Genomic DNA, 19,153 nt, shown 5'->3' with positions numbered 1-19,153 from the left:
CATTTTCCCGCCAGTTTGGGCTGTTATGTTCTGCCTTTGATACAGAAGATAGAACAGGGACAGGCCCCTCAGCCCACATCGTTGTGGCAAACCATCTGAAAAATAAATCAAAAACACCCCCGAAAACCAATCACCCCCCCCATCCTACATCCTGTCCATTTCCCTCCATCTTCCTCACATCCATGTGCCGATCCAAATGTCTCTTAAAAACCTCTAATGTATTTGCCTCTACCTCCACACCAGGCATCCACCGCTCTCTGTGTAAAAAAAAACACGTGCCCCTCACATTCCCCCCCCTCACCTTCAGTGCACTCCCTCTGGTATTAGTCATTCCAACCCTGGGAAACAGATACTCCCTGTCCACTCTATCTCTGCCTCTCATCATCTTGTAAACCTCCGTCAGATCTCCCCTCAGCCTCCGACACACCGGAGAAAACAACCCAAGTTTGTCCGGCCGCTCACGATAGCACTCGCCCTCTACACCAGGCAGCGTCAGGTTTAATATCACCAGCTTATGTCATGAAATGTGTTCTTTATGGCAGTAATGCAATGTAGAAAAAAATGTAATAGAATAGAAAAACCTGTCAATTACAGTAAGTAGTAGTAGGCCTCCGTTAGTCACGATAGAGCGTGGATTTGCACCTTGGAAAGTTTCCAGGGTGCAAGTCTGGGCAAGGTCTTTTTTTGTGGAGGACCGGCAGTTGCCCAAGCTGCAAGTCTCCCCTCTCCACGCCACCGATGTTGGCCAAGGAAAGGGCACTAGGACCCAAGCAGCTTGGCACCGGTGTCGTCACAGAGCAACGCCTCAGCTGAGGCTCGAACCAGTGACCTTCAGATCACTAGACGAACACCTTAACCACTTGGCCACGCGCCAACACTACAGTAAGTATACATATATTAACTAAGTAATGCAAAAATAGAAATTTAAAAAGGTAGTGAGGTAGTGTTCATGGGTTCAATGTTCATTCAGAAATCGGATGGCAGAGAGGAAGAAGCCGTTCCTGAATCGTTGAGTGTGTGCTTTCGGGGTTTCTGTACCTCCTCCCTGATGGTAGCAGTGAGAACAGGGCATGACCTGGGTGGTGGGGGTCCTTCTTCTGAGGCCCAGCTCCTTGAAGATGCCCTGAGTACTGCGGTGGCTAGTACCCGTGATGGAGCTGACTGTTCTACCCCGTCTGAAGCCTCAACTTCCTTCCCACAGTGGGGCGACCAGAACTCTACGCAATACTCCAGATGTGGCCTGAGGTTGCCGGTCATCCTATGGAAATTAGAATCCCTTCAAGTGAATCGCTTTTGTTCCTACTGCTAATTCCATCCGCAATAAGAGATGGAAATTCTTGTCTTCAGCAAATCCATGTTGATTTGCCTGCACCCGCTGGATTTTAGAAGGATGGAGTGGGGGACAATAGACAATAGGTGCAGAAGTAGACCATTCAGCCCTTCGAGCCTGCACCGCCATTTTGAGATCATGGCTGATCATCTACTATCAATACCCGGTTCCTGCCTTGTCCCCATATCCCTAAGACACCTATCTAGCTCCTTCTTGAAAGCTAGAGGGGGGAGGGGAGGGGGGAGATTCTCATTGAAATATTGAAATGCCTAGATGGAGTGGATATGGAGAGGATATTTCCTCTAATAGAGGCCACAGTCGCAGAATAGAGGGGTGTCCCTTTAGAATGGAGATGTGGAGCAATCTCTTTAGCCAGAGAGTGACAAATCTGTGGGAATTCATTGCCTCATGGGGCCGTGGAGGGCAAGTCACTTGATATTTAAGCGGAGGTTAATAGGTTCTTGGTTAGTAAAGGGCGTCAAAGGTTACAGGAAAATGGGATCGAGATGGATAGTAAATCAGACTCGATGGGCTGAATGGCCTGATTCTCCTTTGACTTGCGGTCTAACGCCTCTGCATGCATGTACAGTAAACGTGACCCCGGAGGCTCCCCGCCAGGCCTTGATGCGCTTTTCCGTTGTCTGTTGCAGCCCTGAGCCCGTCTTCAGCAACCCCCCGCCAGTGCTGCCCACCCCCATGTTTGCACAAGCGACGCACGCCCTGTCGATGCCCGCTCCTGGCCTGGTGACCGGCAGTCAAGATGGCGAGGATGAAGATTACGACTCTTAGCTCTGCGTTTATGTTGTCTTTTGCTGAGTGGGTAACCAGAATTTTATTCCCAGTGCGAGCGTGTGTGTACGTGTGCGTATGTCCAACCCCCTCCCTGCCTCCCCAACAGATTATTTTCATATTGTCTCATTTTATTTTAATTTGGGTTCTCCCTCTCCCCTTCCCACACACTCAAGTTTTAGTTGCTGCTCCTGAGATGCAGTTCTTAATTCGTTTTACCCCCTCGTTCTGTCCATCTGCGCACAGAAATCACCCATCCCCTCTTGAGTAAATGGCCCTTCCTCCTCAAAGAGGGGCTGCGGGGGGAACGGGGTGGGCTTGAGGAGCCGGGTATTGAAACAAAGGAATTTACCCCCTACGTTCAGTTGGCCATTACTTTCTTTTAATTTTTAACTTTAGTAATGTGCAGAATAAAGTTTGGAATAAAGTAAATTCGTCCTAAATCATTTCCCCTGCTTGTTATTTCTCTCCCTGGAGTTTCTCAGCAGCGACTGCCACCCCCCCCCCCCCAACATTTGCAGTGGGGCGATCGATTAGCGTTGAATTCTCACCGCAGGCATCCTGTGATCGTGTTCTTGCTCCCCTCCCCTCTGCCGTGAGGATTCGGTTGGCATTTTGTGGCGGCACTGCCCCAGGGAGGGGCAGGAAGAAGAACTAACCGCAGGAGACTGCGCAGATGCTGGAAAGCCAGGGCAACACTCTCAAAACAAAAAGTGCTGGAGGAACTTGATCGATATGTGGAGAGGAACAAACAGTCAAAATGCACGGCCACACACAATCAGTCCTGTGTAAAGAACTTCCCTCTGACATGCTTTCGTCCAGCCACCTCAAAATTCTGCCCCCTTGTGTTAGCCATGCCTGTCCTGGGGGAAAAGGTCCACTCACTCTGCACTCAGTTGTCACTCTGATTGGTGAGCCTGCTTGTTAATGCAAATATCTAATCAGCCAATCGGCACAGCAACCTAATTCAGACCAAACATCAGCATGTGGAAGAATGTCCACTACAGCATGCTGCCCAGACGGGTTGATTTGGGTATTTCAGAAACTATTGATCCGGGGAAAGCACATGCTGTACTGGGGTACGGGGGAGTTGGGCTTCACGCACAACAGTCTCGTTTACAGAGAACGGTGTGGGAAACAAAAATTAACCCAGTGAGCGGCGGTTCTGTGGGTGAAACTACCTTGTCAATGAGAGAGGTCAGAGGAGAATGGCCAGACTGGTTTGAGCTGACAGGGAGGTGACAGTAACTCAAATAACAACAGTGGTGTGCAGAAGATACAACGTGTTGAACCTTGAAGTGGATGGGCTACAGCAGCAGACCACAAACGTGCCCTCAGGGGCCACTATTATTAGGTACAGGAGGTATCCAGTGAAGTGGCGGCTGAGTGTATGCAGCAAATGAAGTTGATCCTTGCTACTGTCTTTCAAACACATTAACCGACCAATATGAAAGGTGATTTTACTATTAGTAATTTAAGAGCACTTTTAATATCTCATAGATAAAACTTCTCATAGACAAAAAGTAGAATTAGTCCATTCAGCCCATCGAGTCTGCACGCCATTCCATCAGGGCTGATTTATTAACCCTCTCAACCCCATTCTCCTGCCTCCCTTACGGAGAAGGGTCTCCGCCCGAAACGCCGCCTGTTTATTAATTTCCATGAATGTTGAATTTCTCCGGGGTTTGGGGTATGTTGCGTTGCTTTGGATTTCCTGCAAACGCAACATTTCTCACGTTTGCGATTGAGGGGAAGATGGGGCCGGTGTGGGACGTTTCGCCCCGCAGAAAGATGGCGGCACCAGGGCGGGGCGGAAGTGACGAGGGCGGGGCGGATGTCGCCCCGGTCTGTAATTATTTGCTGCGTGTGAAGATGGTGGCGATGGGCCCGGCGCTGCTGCTGCTTCTGTTGCTGGGGTTGGCGTCGGAGGTGTCGGAGGCGGTGGCAGTGCCAATGCCGGGCGGCCGCTACGACGTGCGCGTAGATGCCCCCAACGTGGCGAAAGCGATCAGGACGGCCGTGAAGGCCTTCAACCGCGACTCCAACGACGCGTATCGCAGCGAGGTGTCGAATGTGATATCGGCCCAAGAACAGGTGGGGAGAGGGTGCTCGGGGTAGGGGAGGGACGGGAGGGGGAGAGAGGTGGTAGGGAAGTGGTGGAGGTGGGGCTGGTGAGGGGAGAGGGGAGGGTTGAGAGGATGAGAAGGAAGGGTGAGCGCTGTGGAGAGGAGGAGTCGAGTAGATGGGAAGCAGTAGGACAGAGGAGTGAGTAGAGACATTGAATCCTTTGGCAATGCTCTAGGGACGGAGTGGGGTATAATGCTGGGACAGGTGGTGGTGTGGGGATGGTCCCTCCATTGGGTCCATCTCCAATATCTGATCAGCTAGCGGAGAAGCACGCCGACTTTGTCAAGCGGTTCAGCAGTTTCAGCACGGGGAGGAAATGTCTAAGTCACGTTGACCGTGGGACGATTGCTGGTGCCAGACGTATCTCGGAGACTGCTCACCTCCCGGGATCTTCACACACAGCAGACTTCACCGTTTGCAGACAATGGCGTGGAGAAGAAAAAACACTCCAGTGAGTCGCGATTTTATCGAGAAATACAGCCTTCCAGCCCAAAGAGGTGCACCGCCCATCAGCCTATTTAAACCTAGGTTAATCGCATTGCGATTTACAGTGACCCACTAGATGGTACTTCTGAGGAAACTGGAGCACCCGGAGGAGACCCACACGTTTACAGAGAGGACGCAGACGGGAGATGCAACTGAACGCTGAGCTCTGATACCCCGAGGCTGTAAATTGCATCATGCCGACAGCTATGTTACCATGGAGATCTGTGGCGAAAACCCCTCGTTGCTGAGAGAGGTCAGATGACCACGCATTATAACAGCGGTGTGCACTAAAGCATCTCTGGAGAAGCCACAGCGGCAGACGACCACGAACATAGGCTCAGAGGCCGTTTTATTAGAAACAGGAGCCTTCTCAGAAAGTGGCCACGGAGAGTAAAGCTGATTCTTGGTGCTCGCTTTCAAACACAGTAACCAAAGGGGATATTACTATTAATAGTAGCATCTTACTTACAGGGCACTTTTCATAGGTGAGACCGTGAAACAATTAGGCCATTTGGCCCATTGTTAGCGCCACCATGGCTGATTTGTTTGACCCTCTCAACTCCATTCTCCTGCACTCTCACCCCAACCTTTTGACACCCTGATTAACCAAACACCTATCATCCTGCGCCTTAAATGCACTCAGTGACTTTGCTGTCTGTGGCAAAGGAATCCGGAGATTCCACGCCCTCTGGCTAAAGACAGTTTTCCTCACCTCTGTTTCAAACAGATGTCCCTCTATACCGAGGCTATGCCCTCTGGTCCTACACTCTCGTATCCCCCTGTATAGGAAACATCCACTCTGTCCAGGACTTTAAATATTTGGTAGATTTAAATAAGATCCCCGCCTCATCCTTCTAAACTCCATGAGTACAGATCTAAAGCCTTAAAGTGCTGGGATCCTGGGATCGTTCTTCTGAATCTCTTCAGGGCCGTCCCCAATGCCAGCACGTCCTTCCTTTGATGAGGGAAGGGGTCCAAAACTGCTCACAGTACAACTGCAGTGTAGCTACAGACAATATAGTTCCAAGTGGTTTACAATGCGATGAAGTACAAACGTAAAAAACAAAGAGAAAAAACTACGTTAGTGAAAAGCAAAGTTCGATAGGTCTTAATCGGGCACGTAAAAGTGTCAATTGAACCTGCTTCTCCTATAGTTTTAAGCCTCAAGCTCCACAAGTTAGGAGCCTAGTTTATAAAAAGTACTGACCTGCCAATTTTCTTCTGAGGGAGGTTGTTGAAATTCAAGGCACAGGTAATAAAGTGGAGAGGATGTTTCCCACAAAGGGAAAGTCAACATCCAGAAGGTGGGTTCAGAGTAGTGGGATGCAAGGGTGGAGCAGACTCGATGGGCCAAGTTGTTTAGTTCTGCTCTGATACCTAATGGTCTTGAGCAGACCTACGAGCTCAGGCAGATTTATAAAATGAACAAAGATATTTGCAGGTGCTGGAAATCCAAAGCAACACACAAAATGCTGAAGGACCTCAGCAGGCTGGGCAGTGTCTGTGGAAAAGAGTAACTGGTCAACATTGCAGTCCAGGACCCTACATCGGGGCTGGAATGGGAGGGGGGAGAGGCCAGACTAAGAAGGGGGGGGTAAAATTAAGGAGCTGGGAAGTGATTGGTGAAAGAGATAAAGGGCAGGAGATTGGGAAATCTGATAGGAGAGGGTAGAAGGACATGGGAGAAAGGAGCACCAGAGGGAGTTGATGGGCAGGGAATGGTGAGATGGATGGCATTTCCTGAAGCTGAAGAAATTGCTGTTCATCCCATTAGGTTGGAGGCTACCCAGATAGAATATAGGGCGGTGTTATAAAAGGATAGCAATTCAGTCATGTATTCTGGTCCCACACCTCTGAGAGCTTTGACAGCAAGTAAAAGAACTTGATAATTAATTCTGAAAGATGCAGAGTAGTTGAGACGGCCCTGGTGTACTCCCTCGTGCTGGTTAACAAGTCAACAGCCTTGAGAATGATACAGGAGTCCTCACGCTGCTGTTAAAAGCTGTAACATTAAACAACGGCCAAAGAAGCAGCTCAACTCCCGATTTAAGGCCAAAACACAAAGCACTTGAACCTCAGCATTCTATCAATTCTACACTCTAAATTCCAGCCTCCATTAAACTTCTGGGAATTATTTTGAGAAATATACATACACTGACAAGGCAGTTGGGCACCAGGTATCAATTACCACTTCAAACTGGGATACGGGATACTTAGGCTCCACGGGAATCAGATCTCATCCTGGACTCAGATACGGGAGAGTTGGGCTCCACTGGGTATAAAACAACCTGGACTGGGATACGGGTTGTTGGGCTTCACTGGGTATAACACATCCTGGACTGGGATACGGGGGCAGTTGGGCTTCACTGGGTATAACACATCCTGGACTGGGATACGGGGGCAGTTGGGCTTCACTGGGTATAACACATCCTGGACTGTGATATGGGGGGAGTTGGGCTTCACTGGGTGTAAGGAATGCTGGACTGGGATACGGGTTGTTGGGCTTCACTGGGTATAACTCATTCTGGACTGGGACACGGGGGAGTTGGGCTTCACTAGGTATAACACATCCTGGACTGGGATACTGGGGAGTTGGTCTTCACTCTGTATAACACATCCTGGATTGGGATACGGGTGAGTTGGGCTTCATTGCGTATAACACATCCTGGACTGGGATACAGGGAAGGTGGGCTCCACTGGGTATAACACATCCTGTACTGGGATACGGGGGAGTTGGGCTTGGCTGGGTATAACACATCCTGTACTGGGATACGGGGGAGTTGGGTTCCACTGGGTATAGCACATCCTGGACTGGGATACGGGGGAACAGGGCTCCACTGGGTATAAAACATCCTGGACTGAGATAGGGGGCAGTTGGGCTCCACTGGGTATAACAAATCCTGGACTGGGATACGGGGGAGTTGGGCTTGGCTATGTATAACTAATCCTGGGCTGGGACACGGGGGAGTTGGGCTTCACTGGGTATAACACATCCTGGTGCGGAATACGGGGGAGTTGGGTTCCACTGGGTATAACACATCCTGGGCTGGGATACGGGGGAACAGGGCTCCACTGGGTATAAAACATCCTGGACTGAGATACGGTGCAGTTGGGATCCACTGGGTATAACTCATCCTGGACTGGGATACGGGGGAGCAGGGCTCCACTGGGTATAACACATCCTTGACTGGGATACAGGGAAGGTGGGCTCCACTGGGTATAACACATCCTGTACTGGGATAAGGGGGAGTTGGGCTTCATTGGGTATAACACATCCTGGACTGGGATATGGGGCAGTTGGGCTTGGCTGGGTATAACACATCCTGGACTGGGATACGGGGGAGTTGGGTTCCACTGGGTATAGCACATCATGGACTGGGATACGGGGGAGCTGGGCTCCACTGGGTATAACACATCCTGGACTGGGATACGGGAGCAGTTGGGCTTCACTGGGTATAACACATCCTGGACTGGGATACGGGGGAGTTGGGTTCCACTGGGTATAGCACATCCTGGACTGGGATACGGGGGAGCTGCGCTCCACTGGGTATAACACATCCTGGACTGGGATACGGGGGCAGTTGGGCTTGGCTGGGTATAACACATCCTGGACTGGGATACAGGGGAGTTGGGTTCCACTGGGTATAGCACATCCTGGACTGGGATACGGGGGAGCTGGGCTCGACTGGGTATAACGCATCCTGGACTGTGATACAGGGAAGCTGGGCACCACTGGGTATAACACATCCTGGATTGGGACACGGCAGAATTCGGCTTCACTGCGTATTAATATGTCCTGGACGGAGATACAGGGGAGTTGGGCTCCACTGGGTATAACAAATCCTGGACTGGGATACGGGGGAGTTGGGATTGGCTATGTATAACTAATCCTGGGCTGGGACACGGGGGAGTTGGGCTTCACTGGGTATAACACATCCTGGACTGGGATACAGGGAAGGTGGGCATCCTGTACTAGGATACGGGGGAGTTGGGCTCCACTGGGTATAACACATCCTGGACTGGGATACGGGGGCAGTTGGGCTTCACTGGGTATAACACATCCTGGACTGGGACACGGGGGAGTTGGGCTTCACTCGGTATAACACATACTGGACTCGGATACTGGGGAGTTGGTCTTCACTCGGTATAACACATCCTGGATTGGGATGCGGGTGAGTTGGGCTTCACTGCGTATAACACATCATGGACTGGGATACAGGGAAGGTGGGCTCCACTGGGTATAACACATCCTGGACTGGGATACGGGGGCAGTTGGGCTTCACTGGGTTTAACACATCCTGGACTGTGATAATGGGGAGTAGGGCTTCACTGGGTATAACACATCCTGGACTGGGATACGGGGGCAGTTGGGCTTCACTGGGTATAACACATCCTGGACTGTGATATGGGGGGAGTTGGGCTTCACTGGGTGTAAGGAATGCTGGACTGGGATACGGGTTGTTGGGCTTTACTGGGTATAACTCATTCTGGACTGGGACACGGGGGAGTTGGGCTTCACTCGGTATAACACATCCTGGACTGGGATACTGGGGAGTTGGTCTTCACTCGGTATAACACATCCTGGATTGGGATACGGGTGAGTTGGGCTTCACTGGGTGTAAGGAATGCTGGACTGGGATACGGGGGAACAGGCCTTCATTGGGTATAACACATCCTGGACTGTGATATGGGGGGAGTTGGGCTTCACTGGGTGTAAGGAATGCTGGACTGGGATACGGGGGAGTAGGGCTTCATTGGGTATAACACATCCTGGACTGGGATACGGGGCAGTTGGGCTTCATTGGGTATAACACATCCTGGACTGGGATATGGGGCAGTTGGGCTTGGCCGGGTATAACACATCCTGGACTGGGATACGGGGGAGTTGGGTTCCACTGGGTATAGCACATCCTGGACTCGGATACGGGGTAACAGGGCTCCACTGGGTATAAAACATCCTGGACTGAGATAGGGGGCAGTTGGGCTCCACTGGGTATAACAAATCCTGGACTGGGATACGGGGGAGTTGGGCTTGGCTATGTATAACTAATCCTGGGCTGGGACACGGGGGAGTTGGGCTTCACTGGGTATAACACATCCTGGAACGGAATACGGGGGAGTTGGGTTCCACTGGGAATAACACATCCTGGGCTGGGATACGGGGGAACAGGGCTCCACTCAGTATAAAACATCCTGTACTGAGATACGGTGCAGTTGGGATCCACTGGGTATAACTCATCCTGGACTGGGATACGGGGGAGCAGGGCTCCACTGGGTATAACACATCCTGGACTGGGATACAGGGAAGGTGGGCTCCACTAGGTATAACACATCCTGGTGCGGAATACGGGGGAGTTGGGTTCCACTGGGTATAACACATCCTGGGCTGGGATACGGGGGAACAGGGCTCCACTGGGTATAAAACATCCTGGACTGAGATACGGTGCAGTTGGGATCCACTGGGTATAACTCATCCTGGACTGGGATACGGGGGAGCAGGGCTCCACTGGGTATAACACATCCTTGACTGGGATACAGGGAAGGTGGGCTCCACTGGGTATAACACATCCTGTACTGGGATAAGGGGGAGTTGGGCTTCATTGGGTATAACACATCCTGGACTGGGATACGGGGGAGTTGGGTTCCACTGGGTATAGCACATCATGGACTGGGATACGGGGGAGCTGGGCTCCACTGGCTATAACACATCCTGGACTGGGATACGGGGGCAGTTGGGCTTCACTGGGTATAACACATCCTGGACTGGGATACGGGGGAGTTGGGTTCCACTGGGTATAGCACATCCTGGACTGGGATACGGGGGAGCTGCGCTCCACTGGGTATAACACATCCTGGACTGGGATACGGGGGCAGTTGGGCTTGGCTGGGTATAACACATCCTGGACTGGGATACGGGGGAGTTGGGTTCCACTGGGTATAGCACATCCTGGACTGGGATACGGGGGAGCTGGGCTCGACTGGGTATAACACATCCTGGACTGTGATACAGGGAAGCTGGGCACCACTGGGTATAACACATCCTGGATTGGGACACGGCAGAATTGGGCTTCACTGCTTATTAATATGTCCTGGACGGAGATACAGGGGAGTTGGGCTCCACTGGGTATAACAAATCCTGGACTGGGATACGGGGGAGTTGGGCTTGGCTATGTATAACACATCCTGGACTGTGATACGGGGGCAGTTGGGCTTCACTGGGTATAACACATCCTGGTGCGGAATACGGGGGAGTTGGGTTCCACTGGGTATAACACATCCTGGGCTGGGATACGGGGGAACAGGGCTCCACTGGGTATAAAACATCCTGGACTGAGATACGGTGCAGTTGGGATCCACTGGGTATAACTCATCCTGGACTGGGATACGGGGGAGCAGGGCTCCACTGGGTATAACACATCCTTGACTGGGATACAGGGAAGGTGGGCTCCACTGGGTATAACACATCCTGTACTGGGATAAGGGGGAGTTGGGCTTCATTGGGTATAACACATCCTGGACTGGGATACGGGGGAGTTGGGTTCCACTGGGTATAGCACATCCTGGACTGGGATACGGGGGAGCTGCGCTCCACTGGGTATAACACATCCTGGACTGGGATACGGGGGCAGTTGGGCTTGGCTGGGTATAACACATCCTGGACTGGGATACGGGGGAGTTGGGTTCCACTGGGTATAGCACATCCTGGACTGGGATACGGGGGAGCTGGGCTCGACTGGGTATAACACATCCTGGACTGTGATACAGGGAAGCTGGGCACCACTGGGTATAACACATCCTGGATTGGGACACGGCAGAATTGGGCTTCACTGCGTATTAATATGTCCTGGACGGAGATACAGGGGAGTTGGGCTCCACTGGGTATAACAAATCCTGGACTGGGATACGGGGGAGTTGGGCTTGGCTATGTATAACACATCCTGGACTGTGATACGGGGGCAGTTGGGCTTCACTGGGTATAACACATCCTGGACTGGGATACGGGGGAGTTGGGTTCCACTGGGTATAGCACATCCTGGACTGGGATACGGGGGAGCTGCGCTCCACTGGGTATAACACATCCTGGACTGGGATACGGGGGCAGTTGGGCTTCACTGGGTATAACACATCCTGGACTGGGACACGGGGGAGTTGGGCTTCACTCGGTATAACACATACTGGACTCGGATACTGGGGAGTTGGTCTTCACTCGGTATAACACATCCTGGATTGGGATGCGGGTGAGTTGGGCTTCACTGCGTATAACACATCCTGTACTGGGATACGGGGGAACAGGCCTTCATTGGGTATAACACATCCTGGACTGTGATATGGGGGGAGTTGGGCTTCACTGGGTGTAAGGAATGCTGGACTGGGATACGGGGGAGTTGGGCTTCATTGGGTATAACACATCCTGGACTGGGATACGGGGCAGTTGGGCTTCATTGGGTATAACACATCCTGGACTGGGATATGGGGCAGTTGGGCTTGGCTGGGTATAACACATCCTGGACTGGGATACGGGGGAGTTGGGTTCCACTGGGTATAGCACATCCTGGACTGGGATACGGGGGAGCTGGGCTCGACTGGGTATAACACATCCTGGACTGTGATACAGGAAAGCTGGGCACCACTGGGTATAACACATCCTGGATTGGGACACGGCAGAATTCGGCTTCACTGCGTATTAATATGTCCTGGACGGAGATACAGGGGAGTTGGGCTCCACTGGGTATAACAAATCCTGGACTGGGATACGGGGGAGTTGGGCTTGGCTATGTATAACTAATCCTGGGCTGGGACACGGGGGAGTTGGGCTTCACTGGGTATAACACATCCTGGACTGGGATACAGGGAAGGTGGGCATCCTGTACTAGGATACGGGGGAGTTGGGCTCCACTGGGTATAACACATCCTGGACTGGGATACGGGGGAGCTGGGCTCCACTGGCTATAACACATCCTGGACTGGGATACGGGGGCAGTTGGGCTTCACTGGGTATAACACATCCTGGACTGGGATATGGGGCAGTTGGGCTTGGCTGGGTATAACACATCCTGGACTGGGATACGGGGGAGTTGGGTTCCACTGGGTATAACACATCCTGGGCTGGGATACGGGGGAACAGGGCTCCACTGGGTATAAAACATCCTGGACTGAGATACGGTGCAGTTGGGATCCACTGGGTATAACTCATCCTGGACTGGGATACGGGGGAGCAGGGCTCCACTGGGTATAACACATCCTTGACTGGGATACAGGGAAGGTGGGCTCCACTGGGTATAACACATCCTGTACTGGGATAAGGGGGAGTTGGGCTTCATTGGGTATAACACATCCTGGACTGGGATACGGGGGAGTTGGGTTCCACTGGGTATAGCACATCCTGGACTGGGATACGGGGGAGCTGCGCTCCACTGGGTATAACACATCCTGGACTGGGATACGGGGGCAGTTGGGCTTGGCTGGGTATAACACATCCTGGACTGGGATACGGGGGAGTTGGGTTCCACTGGGTATAGCACATCCTGGACTGGGATACGGGGGAGCTGGGCTCGACTGGGTATAACACATCCTGGACTGTGATACAGGGAAGCTGGGCACCACTGGGTATAACACATCCTGGATTGGGACACGGCAGAATTGGGCTTCACTGCGTATTAATATGTCCTGGACGGAGATACAGGGGAGTTGGGCTCCACTGGGTATAACAAATCCTGGACTGGGATACGGGGGAGTTGGGCTTGGCTATGTATAACACATCCTGGACTGTGATACGGGGGCAGTTGGGCTTCACTGGGTATAACACATCCTGGACTGGGATACGGGGGAGTTGGGTTCCACTGGGTATAGCACATCCTGGACTGGGATACGGGGGAGCTGCGCTCCACTGGGTATAACACATCCTGGACTGGGATACGGGGGCAGTTGGGCTTCACTGGGTATAACACATCCTGGACTGGGACACGGGGGAGTTGGGCTTCACTCGGTATAACACATACTGGACTCGGATACTGGGGAGTTGGTCTTCACTCGGTATAACACATCCTGGATTGGGATGCGGGTGAGTTGGGCTTCACTGCGTATAACACATCCTGTACTGGGATACGGGGGAACAGGCCTTCATTGGGTATAACACATCCTGGACTGTGATATGGGGGGAGTTGGGCTTCACTGGGTGTAAGGAATGCTGGACTGGGATACGGGGGAGTTGGGCTTCATTGGGTATAACACATCCTGGACTGGGATACGGGGCAGTTGGGCTTCATTGGGTATAACACATCCTGGACTGGGATATGGGGCAGTTGGGCTTGGCTGGGTATAACACATCCTGGACTGGGATACGGGGGAGTTGGGTTCCACTGGGTATAGCACATCCTGGACTGGGATACGGGGGAGCTGGGCTCGACTGGGTATAACACATCCTGGACTGTGATACAGGAAAGCTGGGCACCACTGGGTATAACACATCCTGGATTGGGACACGGCAGAATTCGGCTTCACTGCGTATTAATATGTCCTGGACGGAGATACAGGGGAGTTGGGCTCCACTGGGTATAACAAATCCTGGACTGGGATACGGGGGAGTTGGGCTTGGCTATGTATAACTAATCCTGGGCTGGGACACGGGGGAGTTGGGCTTCACTGGGTATAACACATCCTGGACTGGGATACAGGGAAGGTGGGCATCCTGTACTAGGATACGGGGGAGTTGGGCTCCACTGGGTATAACACATCCTGGACTGGGATACGGGGGAGCTGGGCTCCACTGGCTATAACACATCCTGGACTGGGATACGGGGGCAGTTGGGCTTCACTGGGTATAACACATCCTGGACTGGGATATGGGGCAGTTGGGCTTGGCTGGGTATAACACATCCTGGACTGGGATACGGGGGAGTTGGGTTCCACTGGGTATAGCACATCCTGGACTGGGATACGGGGGAGCTGGGCTCGACTGGGTATAACACATCCTGGACTGTGATACAGGGAAGCTGGGCACCACTGGGTATAACACATCCTGGATTGGGACACGGCAGAATTCGGCTTCACTGCGTATTAATATGTCCTGGACGGAGATACAGGGGAGTTGGGCTCCACTGGGTATAACAAATCCTGGACTGGGATACGGGGGAGTTGGGCTTGGCTATGTATAACTAATCCTGGGCTGGGACACGGGGGAGTTGGGCTTCACTGGGTATAACACATCCTGGACTGGGATACAGGGAAGGTGGGCTCCACTGGGTATAACACATCCTGGACTGGGATACGGGGGCAGTTGGGCTTCACTGGGTTTAACAGATCCTGGACTGTGATAATGGGGAGTAGGGCTTCACTGGGTATAACACATCCTGGACTGGGATACGGGGGCAGTTGGGCTTCACTGGGTATAACACATCCTGGACTGTGATATGGGGGGAGTTGGGCTTCACTGGGTGTAAGGAATGCTGGACTGGGATACGGGTTGTTGGGCTTTACTGGGTATAACTCATTCTGGACTGGGACACGGGGGAGTTGGGCTTCACTCGGTATAACACATCCTGGACTGGGATACTGGGGAGTTGGTCTTCACTCGGTATAACACATCCTGGATTGGGATACGGGTGAGTTGGGCTTCACTGCGTATAACACATCCTGTACTGGGATACGGGGGAACAGGCCTTCATTGGGTATAACACATCCTGGACTGTGATATGGGGGGAGTTGGGCTTCACTGGGTGTAAGGAATGCTGGACTGGGATACGGGGGAGTTGGGCTTCATTGGGTATAACACATCCTGGACTGGGATACGGGGCAGTTGGGCTTCATTGGGTATAACACATCCTGGACTGGGATATGGGGCAGTTGGGCTTGGCTGGGTATAACACATCCTGGACTGGGATACGGGGGAGTTGGGTTCCACTGGGTATAGCACATCCTGGACTGGGATACGGGGGAGCTGGGCTCGACTGGGTATAACACATCCTGGACTGTGATACAGGGAAGCTGGGCACCACTGGGTATAACACATCCTGGATTGGGACACGGCAGAATTCGGCTTCACTGCGTATTAATATGTCCTGGACGGAGATACAGGGGAGTTGGGCTCCACTGGGTATAACACATCCTGGACTGGGACACGGGGGAGTTGGGCTTCACTCGGTATAACACATACTGGACTCGGATACTGGGGAGTTGGTCTTCACTCGGTATAACACATCCTGGATTGGGATGCGGGTGAGTTGGGCTTCACTGCGTATAACACATCATGGACTGGGATACAGGGAAGGTGGGCTCCACTGGGTATAACACATCCTGGACTGGGATACGGGGGCAGTTGGGCTTCACTGGGTTTAACACATCCTGGACTGTGATAATGGGGAGTAGGGCTTCACTGGGTATAACACATCCTGGACTGGGATACGGGGGCAGTTGGGCTTCACTGGGTATAACACATCCTGGACTGTGATATGGGGGGAGTTGGGCTTCACTGGGTGTAAGGAATGCTGGACTGGGATACGGGTTGTTGGGCTTTACTGGGTATAACTCATTCTGGACTGGGACACGGGGGAGTTGGGCTTCACTCGGTATAACACATCCTGGACTGGGATACTGGGGAGTTGGTCTTCACTCGGTATAACACATCCTGGATTGGGATACGGGTGAGTTGGGCTTCACTGCGTATAACACATCCTGTACTGGGATACGGGGGAACAGGCCTTCATTGGGTATAACACATCCTGGACTGTGATATGGGGGGAGTTGGGCTTCACTGGGTGTAAGGAATGCTGGACTGGGATACGGGGGAGTTGGGCTTCATTGGGTATAACACATCCTGGACTGGGATACGGGGCAGTTGGGCTTCATTGGGTATAACACATCCTGGACTGGGATATGGGGCAGTTGGGCTTGGCTGGGTATAACACATCCTGGACTGGGATACGGGGGAGTTGGGTTCCACTGGGTATAGCACATCCTGGACTGGGATACGGGGGAGCTGGGCTCGACTGGGTATAACACATCCTGGACTGTGATACAGGGAAGCTGGGCACCACTGGGTATAACACATCCTGGATTGGGACACGGCAGAATTCGGCTTCACTGCGTATTAATATGTCCTGGACGGAGATACAGGGGAGTTGGGCTCCACTGGGTATAACAAATCCTGGACTGGGATACGGGGGAGTTGGGCTTGGCTATGTATAACTAATCCTGGGCTGGGACACGGGGGAGTTGGGCTTCACTGGGTATAACACATCCTGGACTGGGATACAGGGAAGGTGGGCATCCTGTACTAGGATACGGGGGAGTTGGGCTCCACTGGGTATAACACATCCTGGACTGGGATACGGGGGAGCTGGGCTCCACTGGCTATAACACATCCTGGACTGGGATACGGGGGCAGTTGGGCTTCACTGGGTATAACACATCCTGGACTGGGATACGGGGGAGTTGGGTTCCACTGGGTATAGCACATCCTGGACTGGGATACGGGGGAGCTGGGCTCGACTGGGTATAACACATCCTGGACTGTGATACAGGGAAGCTGGGCACCACTGGGTATAACACATCCTGGATTGGGACACGGCAGAATTGGGCTTCACTGCGTATTAATATGTCCTGGACGGAGATACAGGGGAGTTGGGCTCCACTGGGTATAACAAATCCTGGACTGGGATACGGGGGAGTTGGGCTTGGCTATGTATAACACATCCTGGACTGTGATACGGGGGCAGTTGGGCTTCACTGGGTATAACACATCCTGGACTGGGATACGGGGGAGTTGGGTTCCACTGGGTATAGCACATCCTGGACTGGGATACGGGGGAGCTGCGCTCCACTGGGTATAACACATCCTGGACTGGGATACGGGGGCAGTTGGGCTTCACTGGGTATAACACATCCTGGACTGGGACACGGGGGAGTTGGGCTTCACTCGGTATAACACATACTGGACTCGGATACTGGGGAGTTGGTCTTCACTCGGTATAACACATCCTGGATTGGGATGCGGGTGAGTTGGGCTTCACTGCGTATAACACATCATGGACTGGGATACAGGGAAGGTGGGCTCCACTGGGTATAACACATCCTGGACTGGGATACGGGGGCAGTTGGGCTTCACTGGGTTTAACACATCCTGGACTGTGATAATTGGGAATAGGGCTTCACTGGGTATAACACATCCTGGACTGGGATACGGGGGCAGTTGGGCTTCACTGGGTATAACACATCCTGGACTGTGATATGGGGGGAGTTGGGCTTCACTGGGTGTAAGGAATGCTGGACTGGGATACGGGTTGTTGGGCTTTACTGGGTATAACTCATTCTGGACTGGGACACGGGGGAGTTGGGCTTCACTCGGTATAACACATCCTGGACTGGGATACTGGGGAGTTGGTCTTCACTCGGTATAACGCATCCTGGATTGGGATACGGGTGAGTTGGGCTTCACTGCGTATAACACATCCTGTACTGGGATACGGGGGAACAGGCCTTCATTGGGTATAACACATCCTGGACTGTGATATGGGGGGAGTTGGGCTTCACTGGGTGTAAGGAATGCTGGACTGGGATACGGGGGAGTTGGGCTTCATTGGGTATAACACATCCTGGACTGGGATACGGGGCAGTTGGGCTTCATTGGGTATAACACATCCTGGACTGGGATATGGGGCAGTTGGGCTTGGCTGGGTATAACACATCCTGGACTGGGATACGGGGGAGTTGGGTTCCACTGGGTATAGCACATCCTGGACTGGGATACGGGGGAGCTGGGCTCGACTGGGTATAACACATCCTGGACTGTGATACAGGGAAGCTGGGCACCACTGGGTATAACACATCCTGGATTGGGACACGGCAGAATTCGGCTTCACTGCGTATTAATATCTCCTGGACGGAGATACAGGGGAGTTGGGCTCCACTGGGTATAACAAATCCTGGACTGGGATACGGGGGAGTTGGGCTTGGCTATGTATAACTAAACCTGGGCTGGGACACGGGGGAGTTGGGCTTCACTGGGTATAACACATCCTGGACTGGGATACGGGGGCAGTTGGGCTTCACTGGGTATAACACATCCTGGACTGGGACACGGGGGAGTTGGGCTTCACTCGGTATAACACATACTGGACTCGGATACTGGGGAGTTGGTCTTCACTCGGTATAACACATCCTGGATTGGGATGCGGGTGAGTTGGGCTTCACTGCGTATAACACATCATGGACTGGGATACAGGGAAGGTGGGCTCCACTGGGTATAACACATCCTGGACTGGGATACGGGGGCAGTTGGGCTTCACTGGGTTTAACACATCCTGGACTGTGATAATTGGGAATAGGGCTTCACTGGGTATAACACATCCTGGACTGGGATACGGGGGCAGTTGGGCTTCACTGGGTATAACACATCCTGGACTGTGATATGGGGGGAGTTGGGCT

The 19,153-nt window shown here is 52.6% G+C and overlaps 2 protein-coding genes across 3 annotated transcripts in view; both read left to right on the top strand.

Annotated features, from left to right (window-relative positions):
* The window catches only part of LOC132383991 (dr1-associated corepressor-like), a 36,561-nt gene extending 33,999 nt beyond the window's left edge, over positions 1 to 2,562 (top strand). Inside the window, exon 7 of the mRNA XM_059955239.1 lies at positions 1,981 to 2,562. Within this exon, the coding sequence (XP_059811222.1) occupies positions 1,981 to 2,119 (139 nt within the window). The 3' untranslated portion in view covers positions 2,120 to 2,562. The remainder of the gene's footprint in view (positions 1 to 1,980) is intronic.
* A 1,090-nt stretch (positions 2,563 to 3,652) lies between these two features.
* Positions 3,653 to 19,153, top strand: part of LOC132383989 (cystatin-2-like) — a 164,565-nt gene continuing 149,064 nt past the window's right edge. The window contains exon 1 of one of the 2 annotated variants that reach the window (XM_059955236.1): positions 3,653 to 4,213. In XM_059955236.1, coding sequence (XP_059811219.1) covers positions 3,785 to 4,213 — 429 coding nt within the window. In that variant the 5' untranslated portion in view covers positions 3,653 to 3,784. The remainder of the gene's footprint in view (positions 4,214 to 19,153) is intronic. The other variant, XM_059955237.1, reaches the window with a different exon arrangement.

The sequence above is a fragment of the Hypanus sabinus genome, chromosome 31 (assembly GCF_030144855.1).
Source record: "Hypanus sabinus isolate sHypSab1 chromosome 31, sHypSab1.hap1, whole genome shotgun sequence".
In the NCBI taxonomy this organism is placed as follows: Eukaryota; Metazoa; Chordata; class Chondrichthyes; order Myliobatiformes; family Dasyatidae; genus Hypanus; species Hypanus sabinus.
Note: the sequence above shows the minus strand (reverse complement) of the source record. Positions and strands in the feature narration are given on the sequence as shown.